The sequence below is a fragment of the Amblyomma americanum genome, chromosome 3 (genome assembly GCF_052857255.1).
Source record: "Amblyomma americanum isolate KBUSLIRL-KWMA chromosome 3, ASM5285725v1, whole genome shotgun sequence".
Lineage (NCBI taxonomy): Eukaryota > Metazoa > Arthropoda > Arachnida > Ixodida > Ixodidae > Amblyomma > Amblyomma americanum.
In genome coordinates, this window is record NC_135499.1 from 192,203,128 (window position 1) to 192,230,378 (window position 27,251).

The following is a 27,251-nucleotide window of genomic DNA, read 5'->3' on the forward strand; positions in this document are numbered from 1 at the left end:
AGGTTTCCACTGAGTCGAATGCTTTCTCGTAATCAATGAAATGGCGTCAATGGCGTCTCCCTTCTTATGAATTAAGATAATGTTTGCATTCTTCCAAGCTTCTGGTACAGTCGAGGTCATAAGGGGTCATACAGGGTGGCTAGTTTTTCTAGCACGATGTCCCCTCCATCCTTACAACAGATCTGCTGTTACCTGATCCTCCCCAGCTGCTTTTCCACTTTTCACTGCTTCTAAGGCTTTCTTTACTTCATCTTTCGTTACTGGCGGGATGACGCATTGCTGACTGCACTGCTGTCTTTCTCATTAACGCTCTGATTACATTGGCTACTGTACAGGTCTGTGGAGATCTCTTCGGCTACGTTAACTATCTTATCCATATTGCTAATGACATTGCCCTGCTTGTCTCTTAATGCATACATCTAGCTTTTACCTATGCCTATAGTTTCCTCTTCACTGCTTTTAGGCTACCTCCGTTATTTAGAGCATGCTCGATTCTCTCCATATTAAACTTCCTTATGTCGGCTACCTTGCGCTTATTTATTAACTTTGATAGCTCTGTTAGTTCTATTCTGTCGGTAGGGACTAGACGCCCTCATGCTTTGGCGCTTCTTAATCAGATCTTTCGTCAATTGAGATAGCTTCCCGGTATCCTTTCGAACTGTCCTACCGCCTACTTCTACTGCGCACTCCGTAATTATTGATGTCAGATTATCGTGCGTTGAATGAACATCAAGATCGTCTTCCTCAGTTAAAGCCGAATATCTGTTTTGCAGCGCTATCCTAAACTCCTGTGCTTTCCCTCTTACGGCTAACTCGTTAACGGTCTTCTTCTTCACTAGCTTCTTCCGTTCCCTCTTCAAGTCTAAGCTAATTCTAGACCTTGCCATTCTGTGGTCGCTACAACGCACCTTTCCGAGGACGGCCACATCCTGAATGATGCCAGGTTTGGCGCATAGTATGAAGTCGATTTAATTTTAGTTTCACCATTGGGGCTCTTCCAGGTCCACTTCCTGTTTTCTCGTTTGCGGAAGAAGGTATTCATGATCCGTAAATTATTTCTATCCGCGAATTCGACTAATAACTCTCCCCTGCTATTTCTAGAGCCTATCCCATAGTCACCTACCGCGTGGTCGTCAGCCTGCTTCTTGCCCACCTTCGCATTGAAGTCGCCCATCAGTACAGTGTACTGCGATTTCACTTTATTCACTGCCGATTCTACGTCCTCATAGAAACTTTCAACGGTCTGGTCATCATGGCTGGATGTGGGTACGTAGGCCTGCACCACTTTCAGCCTAATTACTATAGCTGCTACCCTCTCGTTAATACTATAGAGCTCCTCTGCGTTGCCAGCTATATCCTTATTAATGAGGAATCCCACACCTAGTTCTCGTCTATCCTCTAATCCGCGATAGCACAGTATGTGTCCGTCCTTTAGTACTGTATACGCCTCACTTGTCCTCCTAACTTTGCTAAGCCCTATCACATTACATTTAATTCCCGCTAGTTCCTCGAACAGCACTGCTAGGCTAGCCTCACTAGATAAAGTTCTAGCGTTAAACGTTGCCAGGTTCAGATTCCAATGGCGGCCAGTCCGGAGCTAGTGATTCTTAGCACCCTCCGCTGCGTCACAGGTCTGACCGCCGCCATGGTCAGTTGCTCCGCAGCCGCTGGGGAGGACTGAGGGCCGAGGGTTAATTAGTTTATCATAGAAGGTTGTGGCGAAGTACTACACCAGGGTGGCCAAATCCTGCTCTGGTGAGAGAGTGCGTTGTCGGTTCTGGTCACCGAGATCAGGCTGCACCCCAGGCCTGGTTATGCAATTCCATCGACACGCGGATTTTTTTTTTTTTGAAACCCGGTGGAGAATTGCGCGGCACCAGGATTCGAACCCCGGTCCTCTTGCACACAAGGCGGATGCTCTACCTCTACGCCATCGCTGCATTATTTCATTATCTCATATATCGGCGGACATCTGAACCGCGCCGGATCAAGGAGGGAGTGTAAGAAGAGGTGCCGTTTCTGCATTTTTTGTTTTGTAGCGCGAACTACACTAGGCTACCAGTGGAGCATTCCGCGGTACATGGGAGAGACCAGTTGTGCGCATGCGCCGTTACCATGGCAACCGAAGAGGAGCAAAGTGTGGCGTGCGCTTCGCCGTCGCCCGCTCCACCGTCAAAGCCGAGCGTGACGTTCTTCGTCGCCGCCTCGCCGCACGCTGCTGCATCACCCCCGCGTCGCATGCGCAGGATTGCGTATAAAAGGCGATGTAGTGGGCGTCTGTATCATAACGTTTGACATGCATGCGGAGAAGGAGAATGCAGCCGCTGCTAAACGGCGGTATAGGCAAGAGAAGATTAACTCTTCCGATCCCGAGGTTGTCGCCTGGAAGTTGGCTTCAACAAAGTAATAACGCCCAGACTACACAATGGGGAACTACTATAGAGCTTGTATACTAAAGAGGCTCTACCAAATCGAAATACTGTATCGACAGAATTGAGACCGCTGCAAGCTACTTCACAGATCGGGCAGTCTTCGTCTCTATCCAGCAAAATGAATAAAAGATGTGTATACCAAATGTCTCTTATTGCTAAACATACAGTGACTACAAGCTGAACCAGGGAACTGTACATACCTCTCGCTACGTATATCCTGGCATAGCTGAGCTAAGCCACTGCCAATTTTTTATTCATTTTTTATTTTTACCTATACGTTGCTTAATAAAATTTTAATTTTTGTTTTAGTTAGCACACAACTTTGACAGTTCGAGCGGACAAATTCCCTCTACAACTTCCGTCCACGCCACTCATGAGCCAAGAAAGGCTTTCACCTTAAAAATGTTCAGTTCTGTCAAAGCACCGTAAGTATGACATAATTCGGTTGCATTATTGCTCACAAAACTTCATCTGTTCGACTCGGCCATGCTTCATGAACTAATCACACGCGCAACCTGTACACATTTATTGTGTAAATAGTTTCTGTATATTACCTCTACCCCTATCCTCTCACATCTTTAATTTCATTTCTTCATTCTATCTGCTATCCTTTATTTCCGCTTCCCCAGCTCAGGTGCTTCAGTATCGATGGCAGATGCCGGGGCTAGCAAACATCTTACCGTTCCTTTTTATTATTATTTTAAAAACCACCACTACTACTCTATCCGGAGCCCTCTGCAACGGCGTCTCTCAAACCCTATTTGTTGCTCCGGGCCTTAGGGCCCATTCACACTTGTTATCTTTGCATAGAGCATTTATAAAGTACTTAAGTACTTTTTTTTCCCCCTCTTGATGTTCACGTAGGTGGTGGTCGTAAAAACTATTTGATGCAATGGGATAGGTTTTAGGGGATAGTGGAGGGCTTCACTTATAGTTTCACTGGTTTCATCGCTTCCTCAATTGCATGGGTGGTAGGTAGTCCTTGTTCCGGGCCACATTGGCCTTGGCTGCAGCCCGTGCTCTTAGGACCAGAGCCCTTTGGGACTCAAGGCCCGAGCAGTTGGGCAGGGTCACCTCACAGGCCTCTCTCGTTAGCCAATTTATTCTCTGTACTTCTGGATTTTTCTGGTAGGGCCATACCATACCGTATGCGCCTTCCACGTGTCACAAAATTTGCAGTACCCCGAAAAAGTTGGGTCTATGTGCTTCGAAATCGCGGGGCTTAGGAGTGACCACGTTTGCAGCCTTCAGAGTTCTATCCAGGCCCTTGGCGAGCTCTGGGAACGTCTGCCTACTAAGGCGCAGATGAGGGGGCCATAGAGGAGCCCCGAGAGTGTCTGGGAATTCAGGAAGATGAAAATCTGCTTGTGCAGCTCGCTGAAATGAATATGTCAATGCTATGTCAATACCATACAATGACAATAATGAATATGTCAATGCTAGACAGGGTACAAACATTACAGATGTCCCGTTCGAAACAAATCCAGAATCCGTTTCTTCGTATTTATGTCTTGGGCATTTTAATCGATTACAAATCATCAGAAACATTTACAGAATCGTTGCAGTATATGTAGCATTTCCAGAGTTTTTAACTTCTCTGTCGGTTGACATGCTGCAATAAATTCAGTAATGAAAGGCAACGAGGCACAGAGACTGAGACACTTTCCATTATTTCAGTCCTATACCAGCAGCCACAATGGAGGAAGGAAAGAATTTAGGAAAAACTGTTTCGTCACATTATTTTTAAGCCGGACTTTAGGGCTCCCCCTAACTAGTTGGCAGTCTCAGCGCGCTTGCGCAGCAGACGAATGACGCGTTCAACGCCGCTGCGCCCAACGTTACTATTGGCTGCAATATGGACCAAACCCTCCGAGTAGTTGTTACAAAAACGACCTTTTCTTATGCAGCCGAGAAAGCGAGGGCCTCTCCCAAGCTTTCCTTCCTCCACGACAGCTGCCCACCTTCTTCGCATGTTTACTGGCTTCCTTTCAGGACTCGTTTACCCGTACCACTCGTCACAGGACCAAGTTCACCGGCTGAAACTGCTTGCATTTTGCGATGCCTACCCAACAATTTGCGAGTAGCCCTGCAATGTATTTACTCCCATTAGAGTTTGGCTGATAAGTTATGTACAGGCCCCACAAAAGTTCTTGGAACGTAGAAACCACAAAAAATCCTAATCCCTCGCTGCCTTGAGGGGTGCACCACGCTGGTCGCAAAGCAAAGTGCAGAGCAAACCCTTTAATTCTTGGCTATGTGCATTACCAATTAACTTTTGAGTTATTTGTGGGTTCTGAAAACTTTTGTGGGCACCGAAGTAAATGCTATAGCACCTGCAAAAGCAGGAACATTTCACTACTCAAAAGATTGCCTCTTTGACACAATAGACAAATGGTTGCATAGTGTTTACCAAGTCAACAAAATTTGATCTGATTCATACTTGTCTCAGTCCCACCACAAGACAATCTCAAAGACACTGCAGAAGATCACGAACAAACCCGAAGGACACTGCAGCCAACATGCAATCCTTTGCAAAGGCGTGACTTTATTTTTTTCTCTTTCGCTTTCCATGCGAATTGATTTATGTTCTTCCAAAGAGGAGGCAGGAAGGACGAGGGTCATCGAGTTGGCGAGGTGTTATGTACACAGGGCAGGGCAGCAACACAGGACAAGGCCAGGCTATAAAAAAATGGTAGGGAACAAAATAAGCAGCAATTCCTAGGACAGCTTCTTGGCTTTTTGATAGAGCGAGTCCACCACACGACCCATGCTCTGGATGGTCTCCAGCGCTGCTTCATACGTCTTGTCAACACTAGTCGTCTCGAAGATGATAAGCACACCTGTACCCTGATCCAGGATACCTGAGGAGCAAATAGACATCGTTGTCAATACAGAGCAACAGCAAAAGACATGATGAAATCACAAAAACAATGATGCTAGCACAGCTGGTGCAGTTTACACACAGAGAAAATTGTGCATGACACGGCTTGTGCCATCAATGATCTAGGCATTACCGGAAATTCACAGCACACAGCTACGACACACTAGTGCTTTTGCAGTGTTTACACACTGATGTTTCATAACATACACCTCAAGTCATCAACCCCCGTTTTCTTCATGCCAGTACTAGTACATAAAAGCAATCTTACCACTGAACTTCTTATCCAGGATCATTTGGGACAGCTTCTTCTCCACTTTTTCCTGTTGCATGAAACAAGACCACAGATGTGTTAAACTACGATCACAACCTGAGCACACAGATTCCCAGCACAGGTTTCCAGTGCATGAGCAGTGGCATCAGAGTTTCGATTGAGCTGGGTGCACCATAGTGCCCAAATTAGGACATGAACAAATAAAGGCAAAAATTCAATGCATTTCACTCAATTCTTTCACCATTAGCCTTGGCAAAAGAGCACCATGGCATAAGGTGCTTTGCTTCACACAAGGTATGGCCGAAAACCCATTTTCCAAGCATTTACCACAAAGAAGAAAAGCGCCATGCCTGGGGAAAGCACAACAGCAAGAAACTGCTGGTTGCCTGGTGGCACTGGGGACCGAACCCCGCACCTCCTGCAGGAATCTAGATTCAATCAGGGTGCAGGTATAATAGGTATTTCAGGGAAGAGGAACACTAATTTTTAAAACTAGGTAAAGAGAAGCTTTTTGCAGCATAGTAATACCAGTGTCGGTGGACGTCAAAAAACAGGCGAAGCATGTTAACAACTAGACTGAACTAAATTCTAATAGCCAACTTTTTAACTATACTGATAGGCACCTGACTGCAATTAGCGATTTGTAGCCGGCCGTTAGTAACAGCCATATCAGTTTTCAGAATTTCAAAAATGCGATTACCATTGGAACCGAGGCTCGCCAAAATGTGGCTATTTCGACTAGTTAGAGGGGTTGCTTTGCCTGCATGCTTTTGCCTGCCTGCAGCCACAGCGGCGAGGGTAATTGCGATTTCGAAATTCTAAACACTGAAATGGCTATTACTAACGGCTGACCACAAATCTAATTGCAGTCAGGTGCTTATCGGTAATAGTTGAAAAGTTAGCTATTAGAATTTATTTAATGACTTTACTAGTTGCCTGTTTTTTGACATCCGCCAACACTGGTATTACTATGCCGCAAAAAGCTTTCTTTACGTCAAAGAGCATATTTTAAAAAATTGGTGATCACCTTCCCTGAAACACCTGGTATAGCATAAGAAACAAACTGAACCTGTAATATATAGTGCACTGCCCAGTGACATACAGTATGAGCACCTGTATACTACCGTATTTACTCTAATCTAGGCCGGTACTTTAAACGAAAAAATCGTTTACGAAAGTTGGGGGTTGGCTTAGATTCGAGGATGCGGTTTTTCCGCAACCGCTAGACACATAACGCCATCTCGCGGCCACAGCTTGCAGGTTTGCAGGCTCCATTTTGCTTGTTGGCACTGGCTTGTTCTAACGTGAAAAAAGGTCTCGCCGTCCCGTACTTGCTTGTGTTCGTCGCCACGCGACTTCGACAATCGCCCGTGGTTGCGGCACAATGGGGCCCACCAAGCGATGCCATTACACCGCTGCTTTTAAAGGGTTTGTTGATTGCAACGTTGAGCGGTTGTAGCTGGCTCGTCATTCCTGCAAGTATCACCACAATGTCTGTACCGCCTTTCGAAAGCACTGATTTTACACCATCTGTCAAGTGGCCGCGGCAGGAGTCGAGAACTTTGAACAACATGGCCCCGGCACAACGTTGCCAAATGGTCTTCACCCACACTTCGACTAGGGCACCACTCATCCATCCATTCCCTTGTGCGCGCACAATGATGTTTTTAGAGAAAGCCTCTCTGGATGGAAGCGTTTTCCGCTTAAAAATGAGGTAGGGCGTCAGTTTTCGCCCATCGGCAATGCAACATAACAACACTGTAAGGCGTTGCTTCTCATATCTATCAGTTCTTACTTTCACCTGTTTTGCGCCATTCTCATTGACTGTGTACGCCACAGGCATGTTGAAATACACTGGGGTCTGATCGGCGTTACCAATTTGGCCCAGACTGTACTGCTTCTCCAGCTGCTTCTTGATCACAAAGCGCTGAAATGCCACCAACTTCTCCTCAAAATCAGGTGGTAGGTTTTGGCATACAGAAGTCCGCCGTCACAGGCTGAACCCAAAAACTCTTCATGAAACGCGTGACCCAGCCCCTGCTGGCTTTACATTGGGTCCGTGGGACGCCTCTAACGCTAGTGACCTCCCTCACCTTTGCCTGTATTACCACGGGCCTCGCACCTTCCCTTTGCTTCTTGATAAAGTTGGGCGACATCCTTTTCCACCTAGTGGTGTCGCCTGCTCTTGGGTCCAGTGATGGCCATTCGCTTTGCAGAGCAGTTGAAAAGCTCGTTCCGCTGCTTCCGCCACCGGCGCATGTTCTTCTCATCCACGCCGAAGTCGTGCTGGGCTTGTAGGTATGAAGAGCTTTCCGCTTAAGGATAGGCTGCAGAAGCACTACAATGATTGGCTGATGCTTCAGGACCACCAGCTCACACCGACCGGGAACATCAAGCGTGCTTCGCTTAGCCAAGTGGCAAACTGGGTTGCCGTGGCATGGGAGGAAATTCCGGTCAAACTGATTGTGCGGGCCTTCCGCTAGTGCAGAGCCTCGAACGTGCTGGACGGAAGCGAAGACAGTGCACCGTGGGAGGAAGCCAGCGACAGAGGACAGCGATGTTGACGAAGACGATGAGTGAGCATTCGACATGCTACAACAAGCATCGCAAGCTTAAATTGCCAAATATATCTTGATCAAAGTGTTTTGCATTAGTATAGGCAAATTCTAACTGTTCAAACGGATTTTGTTTAATAAAATACGTGTTCTAGTCCTAGTCAGTGCCCTTTTTCATTCGAGTAAACTTTTTTTAGTTTCTGACTTCGGGGGATGAATTTCGGGGGTTGGCTTAGAATCGAGGCCGGCCAAGATTCGAGTAAGTACGACATCTCAATAATTCACCATAGGGCTGTGAAGTTACCACATGCCCACAGCCAACAGAGTGCCAATGCGTGCTTGGATTACTCTACAGATTATAGCAACACTAAATGTGTACTATTCGGAACCTGCTTGTTATAGGTCACCAATTCTTCAGATGACGTGGATATATAATTAATTCTGATAAAAAAAATCAGGAAAGTATATCATCCAAACTTTGTATTGAAGAAGCAAGACTGTCGTATGCCATCTCATTGTCAAATTCCAGCGTGAATAATGGAGCGGTTTAACTGAGAGAAGCATCTTACAGTGCATGTCAGTGTTGCAACAGTCTATTTCCTTGCAGCAATTTTTGAAATGCCCGTGAAGTAGAGGATTCGGTGTAGTGTGCTTGCAGTGCAGCATCAGTGCTGGCGATCGAATTGCATAGTCAGATTTAGATTCTGATGATTACAATAAAAACCCGCATACAATACGAGGTTTTTTTTCTCGGATTTTAGCATGTCAAATTTCCACCTTTCATTATATGCGGATCCAAACAATTTTCGGCCAAAATCCGCAATTCTAGTCTCGTTATCGAGTGGCGTTACCATCACGTTTCGAGTGAGAGGAGGCGCTATCTAGCGGTGGCGTAGGTCGGTAGTTTCGATTTCGACGATAGGTCAATGCACCTCGGGACACCCAGGACGATCGCACCTCCCATGGCATCAACACTGCGAAAGCAGTACATGGCTGCTTTTAAAAGGAAAGTAATCGTAGCTGCCAAAGGCATCAGTACCACATCAAGTGCTGCTACATGGTCTACATGAGGTAGGGAGAGCCTGCAGTTACAGCCACCGAACACGGGCTTCTCCAGCCACGCTGTGCAGTTGGATGGTGGATGCTTGGTCTAGCATTCCCGAGGAGCTCATCGGTTGTGATTTCAAGAAACGCGAGATATCAAATGCACTCGACGGCACCAAAGACGTGTTTCTGTGAAAAGATATCTCTGACAAGGGCTTTCTGGAATACAGTACACCCGATGACGACAATCACTAAAGCACCGACTGCAGACATTTCCGAAACATGCGATTAGTTGCAGCTGTAGCAATCAACCTATAGTGTGCCACAGTGTAGTAATTTAGAAATTTTGCCCGTCTGTGGTAATTACTGCGCCAAAATGCTTCAGAGGAGATAGAAATCATGTGTGAAGTAGATGCCGGTAGTTGCCAATACAGGCTACCGCAAAAAAAAAAAAAAAAATAGTACTCTCATTAGTTTGGCAGCTTGCGACTCGGGCTCGGAAGTTTGGAAAATTGGGCAATGTATGTATAGCCATCCTGGAGACTCACTTTTCGACCTGAACGACCGCGCAACCTTGCGACTTTCAAGTGTGAATTAATGAGTCGTGAAGGTTGCGCCATAGTTTTGGTCGAAAAGCAGCAGTCGCGGGATGGTAGCATGCTGCTCCATTTTCCAGGCTTGCGACAATGCTCACAGGCAGCTAGACACTCTCTGAGACTCCGATGCAGTCTTCCGCTGCGCAAGTTCGGACGCGCTGAACGCCGCTTGCTTCTTCAGATTTTAAAGGCAAAGAGGCCTTTTGATAAGTTCGCGCTGTAGATCAGAAGTGTTGGCCACTGGCTTTCGGGGAAAAAATGCAGGTGATGACGGAATACTTTAGAAGAATAAAATAGGCTAATCTCACGAGACTGCTTCCTTAAAGCAGTGTACTGCATATTCTGTTCACTTTTGTTAGTTCAAACTTGTCGGCATCCTCATGAAGTTCGAATTAACAAGCTTCGTTGTTGCGGAATTTTCATTATAAAATGGTTGTACTGTCAGTGAACGTTCTTCAGCTTTCTACAAAAACGAACATTGAAGTTAGACGGAAGATGGAAGCGAATTCTGGGGCTTTTACATGTTTAATCACAGAATACAGTCACGATGTGCACTGATACACACACCTCCAATCATATGTTTCAAATTGCTTTGAGATGTTCCTCTGTGGTCATGAGACTGCAATATCCCCATTGGCAATGACATCGGCAACCATGAGAGGTAATATTTTATACGAAACTGTCATGGATGCCATGGAAATTCCCATTTACAGCCATTGCTGTAAAACCCAGCTCTCAAAGCTCTTTGGACACGTGGTGCCATTCGCCGGAGAAGGGTAACCTGAGAAGCAGTTGTCTAGAGACATCATGCTGCCACTAGTATTTGTTTGCTTGTACAGTCGCCGACGGATTTTTCGGACTCGAAGGGACCCGAAAAATGGTCCGAATAATCAAACAGTCTGAAAAATCCATGAAGTACAAAAAAATCACTTTATTAAGATGAAATCGGCTTAAAAATGTCACTGATTTTACCTTGCAGAAAATTTCTCTTGCTCACGACGATTTGCGCCTGTATTTGTGTCAAAATTGTGCTTTCACTGTATATGCTAGACAGCAAGGTCACCGCATTTAGTTGGAATACTTCCCACGCTTCTTTGACGGACCCGGCGGGGCCATGTTGTCCACAACTCGAGTGTGCACCACACCGCTCGTCAAACATACGCAAAGATAAGGCACTTTTCGGTCAAAGCGGCGGAACCGCTGGACGCAATCACAAAACGGCGAATGGATGTAACTTCGTGAAGACTGAGCGCCACTCAGTCGACGCGGTCAGAGAAACCCAAGTGACGAAACGGTGAACGTAAGGGGCCCCGCCACGGTGGCTCAGTGGTTAGGGCGCTCGGCTACTGATCCGGAGTACCCGGGTTGGAACCCGGCCACGGTGGCCGCTTTTCGATGGAGGCGAAACGCAAAGGCGCCCGTGTGCTAAAAGATCCCCAGATGGTCGTTAAAGATCTTCAGATGGTCGAAATTATTCCGGAGCCCTCCATTACGGCACCTCTTTCTTCTTTTCTTCTCTCAGTCCCTCGTTTATCCCTTCCCGCCGAGATGTGAGATAGCTCCTGCAAAATTTCCTTCCCCCAACAACCAATTTTCAACGTATGGGACAAGTGATAACTGCCCGCGACAACGTCGGCAACAAAAGCAAGTTGATGGCGATGACAATCCGGCTGCCCCCTCAAAGTGTCAGATCGCAGGGACCTCTACTGGCAAAAATGAGGTACCGAAAGTATGTCAAGCCAATCCAACTGCAGTGTAAAAATCCACCTCAGTCCAAGATGGCGCCTTTTGCGCCGGCGAAAAGCCGATAAGATGGACGATTTTGGCCCACAGGCCACTGAAATTAGTCCGAAAAATCGAACTTTGAGACTTTTGAAGTCCGAAATATCAGCCACGAATATGTATGCGCTTCTATGGGGTGACTGACGGTGCCTCATCGAGGTCCGAAATATCCTACAAATCCGAATTATTGGAGTCCGAATTACCCGTCGGCTACTGTATTAACCAAGCAAAAAGTGCATTGTATAACTTTGGTCAAAACAAGCAGATGAAAGAGCCTTAAAAACATCCACTCAGCCTCCTGGACATTGCACTACTGCTCCTCAATCTAGTAGTAGTCTCTTCTGAGCCAAATGGGCAGCAGTCCACGGAGCCCAACCACATGGCCTGGGGGTATTGCATGATATCACCAAAAGTACCAAGCCAAATACGAGAAACAGCTGTCACGAAGCAAACAACTCCGAGCAAAAATTCGCTAAATCATGGCACAGCAGTTAACGGAGAAGAAAAAGAACACATAAAAAAGAGGTCTGCAAGCAGCAAACCAGAGGAAGTGCACTAACCATAGGCAGCTTGATAGTATCTGCAATGTGAGAAACTTGGACCCGCGAGTAAGGCTCCACGATGCGGCACAGGTTCTGCTCCAACATGCTATCGTACAGGGTGTCTAGGTGTGCTTGTATTATTGGGTCGTCCACCAGCTCATGCTCAAACTTCTTCAGTGCCTGCATAGCAGCGCATGGAAAGTGGTCAGAAGGCACCGCCTACATTCTCGCAAAGAGAAGCCTGCACAAATCATTATCACCCACATATTATCCACCATTATAAACAACACAGGTAAGGACAGAGGCCCTAGCCTTCCCCCTGACAATCCTACTGCACACAACAGACTAAGGTAGGAGGCGAACTCCCTTCTGATCAACTCCATGGTGCAAACCTAGCCTCATGCTGAAATCCAGTTGCATACATGCAAAGTAGTGGCCACGACTTGAAGGGCAACACCGAATCTAAATCAAAACCAATGGCCAAATAATGTGTTTACAAGCCATTGTTACTTATGGCTCCTTAACTATTAGGAAAACTAAGCCCACACCTGTTGCTCTAGAAAGCCAGAAATCCTTGGTTATTAATCCCACTTGCACAAGCTCACTCACTGTAAGTGCCAGACGTATTAACTATTTTTTCAGAACATGCTAACTTTGGAACATGTCCAGTAAGGTTTGGTTACCACAAGCAAAAATGTCATTTTTATGCACAAGATTCCAAATTTGTGAGTGCAAGGAAAGAAAAGTAACACACTTGTAAAATTCTGATCTTCCATTTGTTGTCACTTTACAAATAAACTTCCAAGGTTTGGAAAGGCTTCCCATACAACAAAAAGCACTATTACGAATTTTCCTAGCATAAAAAATTTGGGGGTCACTTAAGCTCCGCCTTTAACTGTATGTCATAATAGCGTTAATGGGCCCAGTAAGTAACTCCACTTGATCTCATTAGCACATTACTCGATCATGTGCTGTACTAATGATACCGGATCACTCGCCCTCGCATTCAATAGCGTTTCTATGTGGCACTCATGGTAATACAGAATGTACTAAGTACACAGCTATCGACGAGGGTGGTACTGGGGAATGCCCTCAAGGTCTGGTTACACTATACATAAACACCCCCAAAAGCAGAGATTGTCAGTTGGTAGGGCACTACACTTCGCGAAATTTGGAGCTCATGGGTTCAGATCCCACTGGCGGCATGTGGTTGTTTTTTCTTCTGCTCTTATTAATTACCTTTAAGCCATCAAATAATTACACTAACTTTGAAGTAATTAACAGCACAAATTAAAAAAAATCCCCTACCCTCCTTGGTTTCAGTGGTTGTTGGCTTCCATCATGTATGTCATACCATGGACCTCTTTTCCCTTGCCTTGCCTGACATACCAATGTCACATGACACAAGCATAGAGTCAGCAGAGTTGGTTGTTGGGCTAGTTTGTAGTGTACATTTAAGTTCACAGTTTTCCAGCGTAACGGCACATGGTTTAAGAAGGCAATAAAATCGAAAAAAAAAACTGCCGTTTTTCTTCTTTACTGCGGTTTGCCGTGGCGCTGAAAAACTGTGAACTTAAAGCATACAGTCGTTTGCGTACACTCAACCCACACCGACATCCAAGGGTCACAGTTTCAATTCCCTGCTAATTACCCCAATTTTCTTTTCAGTGCAATTCATTTACTTTATACAGTTACATGTCATAATGATGTTTGTTATCACCTAGAAATCACAATCTATGTAATGTTTTAATCATTTGTCATTTTAGCTACTCCACATGCGACATAAAACCTTTTCGGCCAATCCAAAATTTTGTGACTAAACAATGGATGCTGTCGACAGGATGCTGAATTCTCCGATGAATGGAAGCCTTAAAGCTATCGCTTTAAAATGTTATAGAGAAAGTGAGAGCAGAGATATGGATTACTTTTCTTCACTCACAAGTGACATATTCAGGTCAAGATGGGAGCAGGAAAAAGTTAGATTCTAAAATGGTGAAAAGCACAAAAATGCTTTCACACCTTCTCAGCTCAGAAATTACCAAGAAAGTAAAATTTTTCTTCCAGTCACTCAAAACAAGTAGGAATTCCTATAGATAACTTATTCTACACCAACAATATTTAAAACAAATGCTTGTTACATGAATTACGCTTCTGAATTCTATTTAAATTCAGGTGGCAGCTGAAAAATTGAAATTATTAGGGCCAGATCCCCCTCCCGAGAGAGAGAGAGAAAAGAAAAAAATGTGGTAGTTCCACACACCTCCTGGAAGTCAGCCAGGGAGCGGCGGTGGCTGGCCTTGGCAACACTCTTCATAGCCTCCACCTGGGGGCCTGCGTACCGTAATGCCAGCTTGCCCATCACAATGGACTGCACATCCTCTGGCAGGTTCAGCATGATCTTGGACAGCAGCATGTATTTGAGTGCTATGAGGGCCTGCACAAGAGGAAGAGAGAAAATAAGGCACTGTCCAACACACATGTAGGCAATTATCACAGTTCCGTTACCACTTCAGTTTCGAAACTCCAAATCAAAATTCAGGCATCTCCAGCATACAGCTTCTGGTGGCTAGTAACAACCATGAGCTGTGCAGTCACCCGTCCAGAATATCCTGAAAGCTTGTCTTCTTGAGCACAGTTTCTTTCAGCAGTTCCAAGGAATTCATTTTAATGCAGCAAGTGGCATTACAATCAGCTAGTATCAGTAAAGTGAATTCTAAAACAAAGACCTCATATAGCAGCTTTGAAACCAGCAGTGTCGAAGAGTTCTGGGCAATAGCACCATTTTTAGAGCATGAGCACGATGATGATATTTGATGTTTTATTGCACATCACCTACTTTGGCCACCTGGTGCCAAGTCGAGTGACGGATCTAAAATTCATGTTTCTGTTTCTTTCATTAGTACACTGCGCTCTCTCCAAAAAGTTACCACAAGCAGAATAAATATCCTGAGCAAACTAAAAACTCTAAGACAAGGTTTTGGCCAATCAATCAATCTTTTGGAATATGCAAGCACATCTATAGATGCCCCATGAACAAGTGCCGAAACTCACATTACAATTCAAAAGGATCACGAAACTTTGCTCTAATCAAAACAGAAACGAAGAAGACACAGCTTTCCATGGCTGCAGTGCAGCACAACTAATGCTGTCCCTGTTACATCCCAGGAAAGAGTGGAAGCTCTAGGAGTTTTTCCGCAAGATCCCACCACAAAGTGATGGGTGATCACTATCCGTACCCTGGTCCTTAAAGGGGCTCTGAAACACCTTCCGAGGAGAGCACATTAACTCAATTAATCACTGTATTATGTTTCCATGAAAACCAGAGCCAAATAATACTCTTCTACACGCAGCAGACGACCCACAATCACGCGCCAAAGTTGGCGAGCCCTTCCCGGTGACTTTTTCATGCTCGCACCCTCCTCCGTCGCTCGCATCTGCGTAGACATTGTGAGAGGTGGCCATTGGTTAGATTCTTTCAGATGTCAGGCAGCTACCGTGGCACCGGCCAATAAGCCACTTATCTCTGGCAGGTCGGCGAAGGAGCGCCTACCTTCCAGCGTGCAAAAAGTGACGAGAGGAGAGGGAAAGGCGCGAATACGCTGAAATTCAAATTTTCACGACAGACAACTCAGCTTCTACAAAGCACATTTAAAAAACCCTTGCTGGACACTATTCATGAAGCGGCGTGCTTCAATATCCCAGGCATGCCGCAACTTTATTAGAGCCCCCTTCACAGCCCCTTTAAAGGGACACTAAAGGGAAATATCAAAATAGTCGGAACTGACATTATTCCTCAGGAACACTACCGTCTTTTTTTTTTCTATGTGGAAAGGTGGCTGCGTTGCTGAGAAAACAACAAAAGAAAGTCCCAATATCCTTCCGAATTCAAAGCACCTGCGAAAAACGAAGTGCCGTGTGGCGTCTTTGCAACTTGACCAATCAGAGGAGCCACTTCCAAAGACCAGAAAGTTGGCCAGACACTGAAAACCGAAAATCAACAGATCAGTGGTCACGGTGGCGACGCGCAAGTGCAGGCCACCTCTGCCCTCCACTATTTCGATAAGAACCCTCAGCTGCACTGCGTGCCTCTGTGTCTCGCTGCAAGGCCCATGGGTGCGAAAGAAACAATGCGAACTGGAGACTGCAGCACGAACTTCTGATCACGCCCAAGCGTGTATACATTGACGACAATAACGCGAGCATGCGGCCCTCAATGCGTTGTGTGCCATCATGAAGTGTACACATATGCTTCGAGGGATTCTCAAAAGAATGCGAGCAAGAGTTGTGCTCACTACATCTTAATGAAAAACAATGTGCACTTCTCACCAAATGGTGCACACTACTGTCAATTATCACATGTTTGTTGAATAACTTGCAGGAAGTACTATGGCAGACCACCTTAGTGATCGACTCAGCTGCAGTCATTGCGATTTCTGTTTGTAAATTGTTTTCTGTGGGCTGCAAGTGGAAACGAATCAGGGTGCGTTCCGCACAACTACAGACTGTCGCCTGCCGGCAACAGTTTTCGGCAGGCAATGCATGCAAAATTACGACGAACACTCATCAGCTGGTTGAACTTCATTTTCCTCGCAGAAAACCCTCTCACGCATGCCGGCGCCTCACGTACTGCGTGCATGATGACCCGCACAAGCAAAATTTTTCTTTAATGAGCCAAATAAAAGATGATGGTGCATACATGCAACACTTCTCAGATATTCCTCAGCACATCTAAAAGCATACTCGCCTTTCTATTGTGCAAAGAACATGGAAGACCATGTGTTTGTATAACACTTCGCAAGCCAACGACGTGCATGCATGCGCGTCGACATGAGTGCATATTAAAAATGGAGAAACAAACTTGCTTCAATTTCATAATGCACTAGACAGCACAAAGTAGCCTGATTCAACGGATCAAGTAGGAAAGAAACCATTTCGCTGGCAGCGAAGAAAGCCTTGTGGTTCTGAACTTGCTGCTTACAACGGCTAGTACGCACAGCCTGAGTGCACAGAATACAATGCGAAAGCTTCAGTGCTTGCGCTTGCGACTAACCTTTCTCTCTGTCGCCTGTTTTGCACTGTTTCCTTAGCACTGTTGGCTATGCTTGCTGCGCTGCTTTCCTCTTATATCAGTGGTAATTGTCGAAATGTCGAAGATGTCGAAATAGCGTCACTTGTCACTGCTGTACGAATATTCCAATGGTGGCACCACATGTATCTCCCTTTCATGCAATTTTCTGGCTTATAAAAGCGGTAAAAATTATATTTGTTATCAGGTGAGCCTCCCATATGAGTCTAGCTTAACTCCAGCAATTTTTATACCTCCTTTGATTTTACTGAAACTTTAATGGTACCTTCTTCAGATTTTCTGGTCTTCGGTACCAAGTTTTTCAGCGGGGTGTTGTTTGTTGCAGAGTAAATGAATTTCATAATTTACAATCTCATGGCTTTAACCCTGCGTGAGTAACGTCACTGGATGCACAGCCGTCGATATTCGCACTGTGTTTGCTGATGGACAAAACTTCAAACTCCTTTTGGTCATTTCAAATAATGACAGTCGCCAGTTTATACGATCAATGCGCACACGATGGGTTTTGTGACAGCATCTGTGACATTGTAGAATGATTTTCTGTCGAAACCCAGTTTCGGTTTCTTGGCTTTTGATCTTTATAAATAATTCTACGCAGTATTTTGAAAGACTGCTTTCTGTACAGAGGCGAGGGGAGTCTAAGGAATGTGATGCAATTGTTAGCTCAAAATGTTCAAAAAACCTCCAGAGTGCCTTTAAAGGGGCCATGACATAGTGTCATTCTTTATTACAAAATAAGCGACTGAAATCAGAACCATGATGCTCTTCCCGCCGACAGCAACCACCACGTCGAAATGCTTCTTGTGAAGTCGTGAACTGACGCTGGCCGGCCCCATCCCCATCAAACGGTCGAGTTGTCTTCAAGCGGAATGGCGTGCTCACGCGCTCAGTATACAGCTGGTTTCAAGCGCAACGCTATTCTGCTTGCTGAGGAAGTGGGAAATTCAGCGGCTGCAAGATGTCTCGACGTCAACGAATCGACGATCAGGAAATGGAGGAAACATAGCGAGGAAATGTTTAACTGCAACAGCCTGCGAAAAAGCTTTCGGGGGCCCAAGGAAGGCCGCTTCCTGGAGTTGAAGTGTCGCCTTGCAGAGTTTATTAGCGAGCAACGTTCCCGACTACTTGGAGTAAACATTGAAATGCTTCAGTGCAAAGCACAGGAGCTTGCGCGGGACACAGGTTCGACCCAAAACCAGTTTAGGGCATGACGAGGCTGGGTGCAGAAGTTTATGTGAAGGGTTGGGTTCTCCCTTCGAAGCACGACTTCTATTTGCCAGAAGCTGCCCGGGGACTTCGAATCAAAACTTCGAGAGTTCCAGCCCTACGTCATCGATCTTCGTCGCTCTACCAACATGCCACTTGGACATATCGGCAATCCCGACCAGACCCCCGTGTATCTGGACATGCCTATGTCCAGAACAGTGCACAAGTCTGGTGAGCATGAAGTTCGCCTTAGAAGCACAGGCAACGAAAAAAATCGGATTACCGTTATGCTGGCATGTTTGGCTGATGGCCGCAAGCTCCCTGCATTCATCGTTTTTTGCCGGAAGACGATGCCGAAGGAAACTTTCCCGAAAAACGTTATCGTGCGCTGTCACGAAAAAGGTTGGATGAACTCGAATCTTGTCATAGATTGGATTCAAAGCGTGCGGGACCGAAGGCCAGGCGCATTGCTGCATCCGGAAGCAATATTGGTTCTGGACTCTTTCCGAGGTCACCTGACACCCGGCACCAAACAAAAGCTACAGCGTGACCGAACGCATCTCGTTGTTATACCAGGTGGCATGACCTCCATTCTCCAGCCTCTGGACGTTTGCATGAACAAGCCCTTCAAGGATCGCTTGCGACAATTATACTGGGAGTGGATTGAAAGCGGATTAACAACAACACCTGCCGGTAGGCTAAAATGCCCAAGCGCGTCCACCGTTGCCCACTGGGTTTCAGCAGCCTGGTACGGGCTGCCTCATGATTTAGGCTACCGCGAATTTAAGAAATGCTCAACTTCAAATGCTCTAGACGGAAGCGAGGATGACGTGCTGTTGGAGGCAGCTAGTGATAAAGAAGAGTCAAGCTGTGATGATGACAGTAACGGCGACAACTGCCGTGAGGATGAGGGTGTATAGGAATGCCTGTTTGGCTTGTAATTCAATAAAGTTGTCTTTGACCCTCAGAACTATGCGATGTCGGTTCCTTGCGTCACATTCGGGTTCTTTCGGTTTTTCGGTCACACGCCCAAAGTCTGCCCTCGCGTTACAATCGTAGTTTTTTCTTTCCCCTTTTGACACCCGAAAAGTCGACCCTCGCGTTACAATCGAGTAAATACGGTACTAGTTGAAGTGTGCTTATCTTGGTTTCACTCTTCAGTTGCAGTGTTTCACAGTTCATAGAGAAAGCGTAAGTGTATAGAGATGAGGCTGCCTCATTCAAGAATTTTCGCTGCCTCTTTCATTCTGCGGGAGTGACTCCAGTGCTACCTTGATGTTAATTTGACATTATAACACTGTGCCGATGTTGTAGCGACCACTGTCAGTCAAGAACACAGCCCGCTGCCATGCTCTTTGCAGAGAGTACATATTAATGGAGACGAGCACAAGACGTGCCGCGCAACATGGTAGCCCAATCATTTGACTCTTGAACAATATTTTTCTCATAACACATGAATAATGTAAACATCTGATCAATAACACATACGATATACGACAATGATTTGTTCTTCTATGATAGCGTCAAGGTGAGCCGCGTGACTATTCCCACTCTGCAAGGGTCACTAAGCTTGCATGCTGTGCTGGAGACAAGCAGAAAGAAGAAAAAAAGGGGGGAAATCATTGTTACTTCACGGAACAAAGGAACTGTGAAGTGCCAACCATCTACAGCTTGCCAGTCCTAAACACTGCGCAAAATGTGCAGCAGAAGACTTGGCAAGTTTATGCTGTCAGCGACTGACAGTTGCAGACCTGCTAAGTGTTCACGAAGAAACTAAAAAAATCATTTTAAAAGTAGTATCTGCTGCACTGATGCAGCTAAAATTTTCAGGTTTTTGCAGCTGGGCACGGCAGCACTACAGATATTCATTTATAAAGTGTCTGCTGCACTGATGAAGCTAAAATTTTCAGGTTTTTTGCAGCTGGGCACAGCAACACTACAGATTTTCCCAGCCACAGTCCACTTAAGCAAGAATGATAAAAAGTACAAGCATCATAAATGACATTGCTCAGGTCTCATCTGCAACTTTCTAAATACTGTTCCTTACTGCAGAAGTGTCACGAAGTGACCTGCACTCTATGATATGTTTTGTGTGCTAGGCATGTGAGTACTTCTTACGACAGCTACTACTGAAAATTTCTTGTGGGGTCATTGTGACAATGGAAAGTGTTAAGCAGTGTTGTAGGCGTTATCGAAAAAAAGTAACTAAATGCGTTACTCGTTACGCTAAGAAAAAAGGAACGCGTTACCGCCCTACGTTACGTATAAAGAAACGCAACGCGTTACCGTTACTGAAAAAAAGTACCGCACGTTACTTTGCCGTTACTTCATGGCTATAAATTTTAATTAGTGCGTCTTTGCTGCAAGAACTCAAGATAACAATTTTATAAAGCCCATATTTCACATTAAACTTCTAGCCCAAGCAACTATTTTACGCGAAATCCTGATTTAACGAGAACACTTTGCACAAATGTGCAGGAGCTTAGCAATGTTATAGTGGCCTAAAGTTGCCTGTATAGTTACATGCGTTGGATTCTAACTCTGTGGCACATGGTGAAGCCATCTTCTGAATGTGGCATTAAACACAATATGGCACTTCATCATCAATTCTAACTTCACAAAGAAAACATCGCTGAACTAATTCTGAAAAATGTGATGTTCCGAAATGCTCGGCATGCTTCCAGTCTTTAGAGAATTGTGTGTGTGAGTTTTTTGGGAAGGGGAGGTAGGCAAAGGCGAGTGTGTGAATGCGTGTTCGTGCACGTGTTTCGTGCTTTATGGCTATTGTGTCTTTTTTTTTAGTTGGGTGCGTCGTGAAGGGCAGGTGTTTTCTGGCATGCATGCGAGCCGCAACAAAGGTCATCGACAGCACCTGTTTGTTTATTTGCAACATCACTTTAGGTGTTTGGCTCTCTTTTTTTAGAAAAAGGGAACGGAATGGGTAACAACTGGAACAAAAAGTAACTAGTAACGTGACACCTCACATTACCGAACAATGTTAACTAAGTACGTTACCCGTTACAGGTCCCAAATGGTAACGAGTATGTTACTAAGTTACCGAAAAAAGTAACGCGTTACCGCCAACACTGGTGGTAAGGGACACGGCCGCTACATGTCAATGCTGTCACAGGTTTATCACAGAGGGAGGAAATTAAATCAAAAACAGATAACGAGACCATGGTTAAACCCAGAATAACAAAAGAGCAACAAGATGGCAACTTTTTGAAGAAAATGTCTACAATTCAGAGAATCAAAACAAGCCCACAAGATAGTAGGCTAACCAATGAAACATCAATCTCAGGCCCGTCATTCCTTTTGAAGATGAGTGATTGCAGTACTATATATACAATTCCTTTCAGTCATACTTGCACGAATCCCCATGCCAATAAGACAGGGTCTGCAAACTGACCTTGGGAGAGTCAACCGAGTCGTAGCACTCAAAGGCTTCGTAAAAGTAGGAGAAGGCTGTCTTGAAGTCCCGCTCATCAGCGGCGTGCAGCACACCACTCTGCAGGTCGAGAGCTGCCTGCATCCGGGGCGGGCAGTAGATAGCATTGGCTGTTGTTCGGGCACTGGTAAGGGCGGCCCGGGCTTTGGGAAGGTTGCTCAGTGCATGGTACACCTTGCTCTCCAGCAGCTGCACTTCCACCAGCAGGTTCTTGTCGTCGAGCTTCTTCAGCTCTTTCAGAAGACTGCTCCCTGGAACAACAAATACGGGCCGTTTGCCGCTGCCAGACGACAGTGGTGACAGGCATGCATGCAGCCTCACTTGCTAGCAGTGTCTCGTATTCTTTGTAGACTCCAAGACCCTACCCCAAAATGATGACTGGCCCTTTAGTGCCTATCTGGAAGGATTACATTCATTACAGGCACAAAGATAGTCAAGCCATCTGATTAGAACTTGGCCAACACATGGCATTCATCAGCACATCCGTGAATTTTGTATTAAGTGGACTTAGTATAGCACATCAGACACTTGTACTTAGCACAAGTTTTAATGTGATGCATGCTCATCACCATCAGCACACTGAAGTATCTGCGATGGTCACCGCATTTTTTTTCTTGTTGCCCATTTCTGCTGCTCAAAAGATAACCAAAGGCAACATACGCAGTGTGCATACCAACACCAACAGCCCTATCTGCAGCCTGAAATATGCACGCCTTTCAAGTTCACCATTCCTTGGAGGTTGCTTCAGGGCTAGGCTGCCAGAGCTTTCAGGCCTCGCATTGCATCAACTAACCAATGGTCACTTTTATTATGGAGAAAATGTTAGCTAGTCAAAAGGTACAACGCTGGATATATCTGTGTCCAAGCACTTTTTTTTTTTTTTTCAAGACACTTATCCTTGGTGAGCAGTACCCAATGATAGCCAGACAACATCTGCCAGACTACCAGTGGCCGATTCTGCCTCACGGTTACTACATGCTGCAACACTATAGATGACAGAAAGAAACAGACAAGGCACTTTTTCTGTGCATGTCTGTTTTCTCGTCATCAGCTGTGTTGTAGCATACAGTAACCATGATGCCTAACTATACGTCTACAGCAGCACAAAGGCCTCTTCCTCCTGACCTCCGATTAACCCTGTCCTGCGCCAGCTGCAGCCACCTTATCACCAAGAACTTCCCAATGTCATCTGACCCCCCTACTTTGTGATGCCCCTGACTATGTTTGCAGTCTCTTGAAATCCACTTCATTACCCTAAAGGTGAACTCACTCGACGGACGTGATTGCGAACCAATCGGTCATGCGACGTCCGGCGCGCAATCCGCCTATCCACGGCGAGCATTCACTCACGGAAGAAAACAGCAGTTGGCAGCGTGGACTAACTCTTGCTCCTAGAGCCCTGCACGAGCGGAAGGCAAACTGCACGGGTGCGCTGTTGTCCAGGGCACAGCTAATATGGACGCCCGGCCGAAGCTTGGTGGCCGTGTACTACTGCCACTGCTGCGGTGTTCTGCCGAAGTACTGCCATGATGGCTGTTACGCTTGACATGACAGAAGACAAAGGTGTAAAAATGTGCGACGAACTCAGGTAGCTGTATGGATCACCTCCGACGGCTCCCAGCTCCATAGCGACTGTTGTCCGCGAGGAGGTGCAGCAAGCACTCAGCCGCCCTTGGCTGCCAATCTTGTTTTGTCTTGTCACCAACACCGTGACAATATGCATATAGAGACCATATGCTTTCTTCTTCGTATTACATGCTCAGCCCATGCCCATTTCTTCTTGATTTCAGCCAAAATATCATTAACATGCTTTTGTTCCCCAACCCACTCTGCTTACTTAGTGCAACCGCAGGAATGTGCAAACACTAAAAGTGAAATAAATGTCTATTTACCTAGTTGAAGAGCTTCAGTGTAACGTCCAGTGTCGTAGTACAGTGCAATAAGCCGTGCCTGCAAAGAAGACACCAGCGGGTCAGTTCGAGAGGTTTTCTAGCTGAAACTCTAAACTCACATGCTATGCTTTTCTTGTTGCCATTACAATTGAAATTCTAAAACACTGCTGTATCCTGCAGATGAAGTTTCAGAGTGAAACAGAGGAAAAGCAAATAAAAATTAAAGGCATTTCCATGTGTGTGCCTGGAAGTCTGGCCACTAGTTAGTGCACCCAGGGGTGACTTGAGCAACTTTTACACTATGCTAACTCGCAGACCACATGTATGTTTCATTCATGTGGATCCAGGAAGAAAGAGACAAGGAACGTACCTCTAGTGACTGCCGCAAGAAAGTCCTCTTCTCACGCTGGGCCCAGTCGATGCACTCCTTGCACAGTTCCACCTGGGCATGAGGCAATGAGAGGTGAAATCGGAGAACCACCACATTACTCTTATCCAAAGGCACCAGCCAGCATAGACATGTTAACAAGGCCAGAAGAGAGGAGCAATTCCTTCAGCTGACAAGTGAGGTTGCATAAATGGTGTTATACTGTGCGGGAGTGACGGATATGTGAGGAAAGCCCATCATAACTTAAAAACTATCATGCAAATCAATCAATAAAAAATGCACAGCAGATGATCTGCGACACCTTAGCCCTGGGCTCTGCATAACTAAGGAGCTCACCTCAAGACCTGTGCCAGCCTCCATGTCAAGAAACATGTCAACGAGGGCCCGAACCAACTTGGCCGCTTTAGCTTTACTGATCATGTTGAGGAATGGGCGCGTTGACTTGATCAGGTTCCCAAGCTCTAAGATGAAAACAGCAGGAGATTCTTTGGTTAAAGAGACTTATATTAAATCATGATGGAATGGTGCAACCACAAATTTGATGGCTGCACTACTTATGACCAAATCAAAACAACAATGAAGACAGCTCTAAGCAGAGGTAAAAGAGAAACAAGAAAAGGGAAAAAAAAAAGATGTGCGCATGCACAGACAGAGACTCTGATTGTTGCTGCTTATCACCTTTTGCCTTTCCCTCTTTCTTGAGCTTCTGGGCATGATCCAGGATGCTCTGTACTCTGTCCTGCACATCCTCCTCCTCCTCAGCCGACTCGTCAGGTGCTGCTTCCAATCAAAGCAACAAAAGGTGCTGCATCAGGCACAGACCGCACTACTCGCACACTGAAGACTGAGAAAGAGATACCTAACATAGTCAAAAAGAAAAGGCAAAATAATGTGTGGGGCAGATCAGGAAAGATAAAAGCAAGCAACCATACCATCTCAGTTAGCTTATGCAGCTGAACTGTCCAATAAAAAAATTCCACGTGGATGAAATTTTTCTTTTTTTGCTCAAGAACTCCACTTAAAGTAAGCTGGTATACAATATACAAAAGAGATAAAACGCAGCAGCATTGAAAACCGAGCCCTAGGACACCTGATTTACATAACAGCCAATGATGTGCAACAGCAATTAAACCTATAATAGTCATGAAACAAACTATTGGTGAAACTGTGGAGGCAATACCTGAAACTGTTGTCCTCATGTAAATCACAGTGCACACGAATTTTGTAAACTTTACTGGAGTTCACTGCAGCGCGCAAATGTTCAGGTAAATTACCAGAGTGCAATTTGAAAAATGTGACTTCAGCATTTGGAGCCTTGAGGTTACTAAGATAAATGTCGCGATGTAATCTCGACAATATTTTCAGTGTACAGTACCACGTGACCGATTCTCGCGACCTTAACATAAGCGCCGTCATCCGGTCCAAAAGTGACACTAAAATGAGCTACCGCTGCGAGAAAATTACCGTTCTCCGTGGTCTGATAGGCACCAACCATGGCAGTGAAAAGCCCGAGGCAAAAAACGCTCGCACGTCTGATCTCGCGCAATCCCCAAGAAGTGCACAGCAGACAGCAGAAGCGCGCGGTTCCAGTGGATGGTTGCGCAACCACTCTGCCTCAGAATAAACATTCGCGCCACTGGCGCAGCCAGCGGCGCTGATGACGTCACAGTGACAGGCACATTCCCACTTTTCCACTGAAATGCGGACGTCAACGACCACCACTGCTCCGAAAGCTCGGGTCTATGACGAGCGCTCCCTAAGCACCACTCTACCGTTGGCATCACCTGGCATTGCGCTCTCGACATCGTCGCGCGCTCGGCAAACCAACCACTGCTACGACTTCATTGGCCCACAGTAGCGGCCTGAACGAATGTATGGAGACTTCGATGCAGGACGTGTCTACAAAGAACGCAACGTTAAGATTACTTGTTTCGGAAGCGCGGAGAACTTTAACAGGACCCTACGGGCTTCTTCGTGACACATGCATTCACGCATCTCTTGCGAGCGCTACAACGGCAACGCGATCGAATAAAAGGCAGACAGAAAACGCGAAGCTCTCGCCTTTAGCAATGAGCTAGTTAATGCCTTCTGAGGAGCGTCAGTGAGGAACCGACACGCTGCGCAAATAACCGGTCAGCAAAGTGGCTAGCTTCTTTTCCCACCGCACCAACCGCCCGATTCTCGTAGTGACATAAAGAGCGGGAAGCATTACCGGAATTTACACAGGCTGTGCGCTACTCACTAGAAAGGTTCGCCGGCGGTGCGCTCCAACACCACTGAAAACAGCAACTCATGCTACCCACGGGGTACAAATATCGCGTACGATGAGCGTTGTCAAACTTTGCTTAGCACAAGCTTCGATAAATGGCATCCTCAATCGCCTTCTTAGCCGACCGGAGCAGCAGTACAGAACGTAAAAATCCCATAAACGACGATCGGCTACGGGAACCAAGAGGTAGGGCGCCGCACACGAACAGACGGGTTAGGCCTACAACCACAGCGTTTGACCACGGTTGAATTGTTTATAGCTGCCTCTAATCATGCAAACACAGAAAATATGTAGCTGTATTAAAATAAAAATAGTTTTCCACTCACCTGTCGACCTGTACGGCGGGCGGTCACTTTGTTTGTCTAAATTTATCGTCACTCGAGATCGCTCAACTACTGCTGCCGCGGCCATGTTGGAAATAAACTCTCGCAAAAGTTCGCCTCATCCGTTAAAACTCGTGACATGATCGTGGGACGCACGATTGCAGCGATTGCAGCGGTCGTGGTGAAAAAATGTCAGCGCGTTTTAAACAAATAACTCGAATCAAACAATTTGCGAAACTTTGTTTTAAATTATAACCATACAATGAGCAAGAAGTGAGATAATTGGGATCTCCACTCATTCAGCGATCTATTTTTTGGCTGAGAGGTGACACGGTAGTCGCTAGTTGTTAGTGTAGCATCATCATCAACATTAGCGAGTTTCATTTTTAGCGGCTGGTTTCAACACTTCCAGTGCTTCTGGTCACTATAGACCAACGTTACATCCAGTAACGTTGCTGCTTTCTGTAAAAAACATAAACAAAAAAAACCTCCAGTGCTCACCTTGATGTCGTAGACTGCGAAGTGCATCGCGGTGG

General features: G+C 45.8%; 1 protein-coding gene across 2 annotated transcripts; it reads right to left on the reverse strand.

Moving 5' to 3' along the window:
* Positions 1–4,957: 4,957 nt before the first annotated feature.
* Rpn6 (regulatory particle non-ATPase 6) lies at positions 4,958–26,875 on the reverse strand. Of its 2 annotated transcripts, none has more exons than XM_077659359.1 (10): positions 26,719–26,875; positions 24,802–24,900; positions 24,460–24,584; positions 24,106–24,177; positions 23,736–23,793; positions 21,805–22,094; positions 14,364–14,537; positions 12,122–12,283; positions 5,582–5,633; positions 4,958–5,293 (listed from the first exon to the last, which is right to left on the reverse strand). In XM_077659359.1, exons 1-10 carry the CDS (start codon positions 26,801–26,803, stop codon positions 5,151–5,153), a joined length of 1,260 nt encoding a protein of 419 aa, XP_077515485.1. In that variant the 5' UTR covers positions 26,804–26,875; the 3' UTR covers positions 4,958–5,150. The 2 variants fall into 2 exon arrangements, with proteins under 2 accessions (XP_077515485.1, XP_077515486.1); XM_077659360.1 differs by lacking the exon at positions 26,719–26,875 and adding an exon at positions 25,588–25,663.
* Between the last annotated feature and the right edge of the window lie 376 nt (positions 26,876–27,251).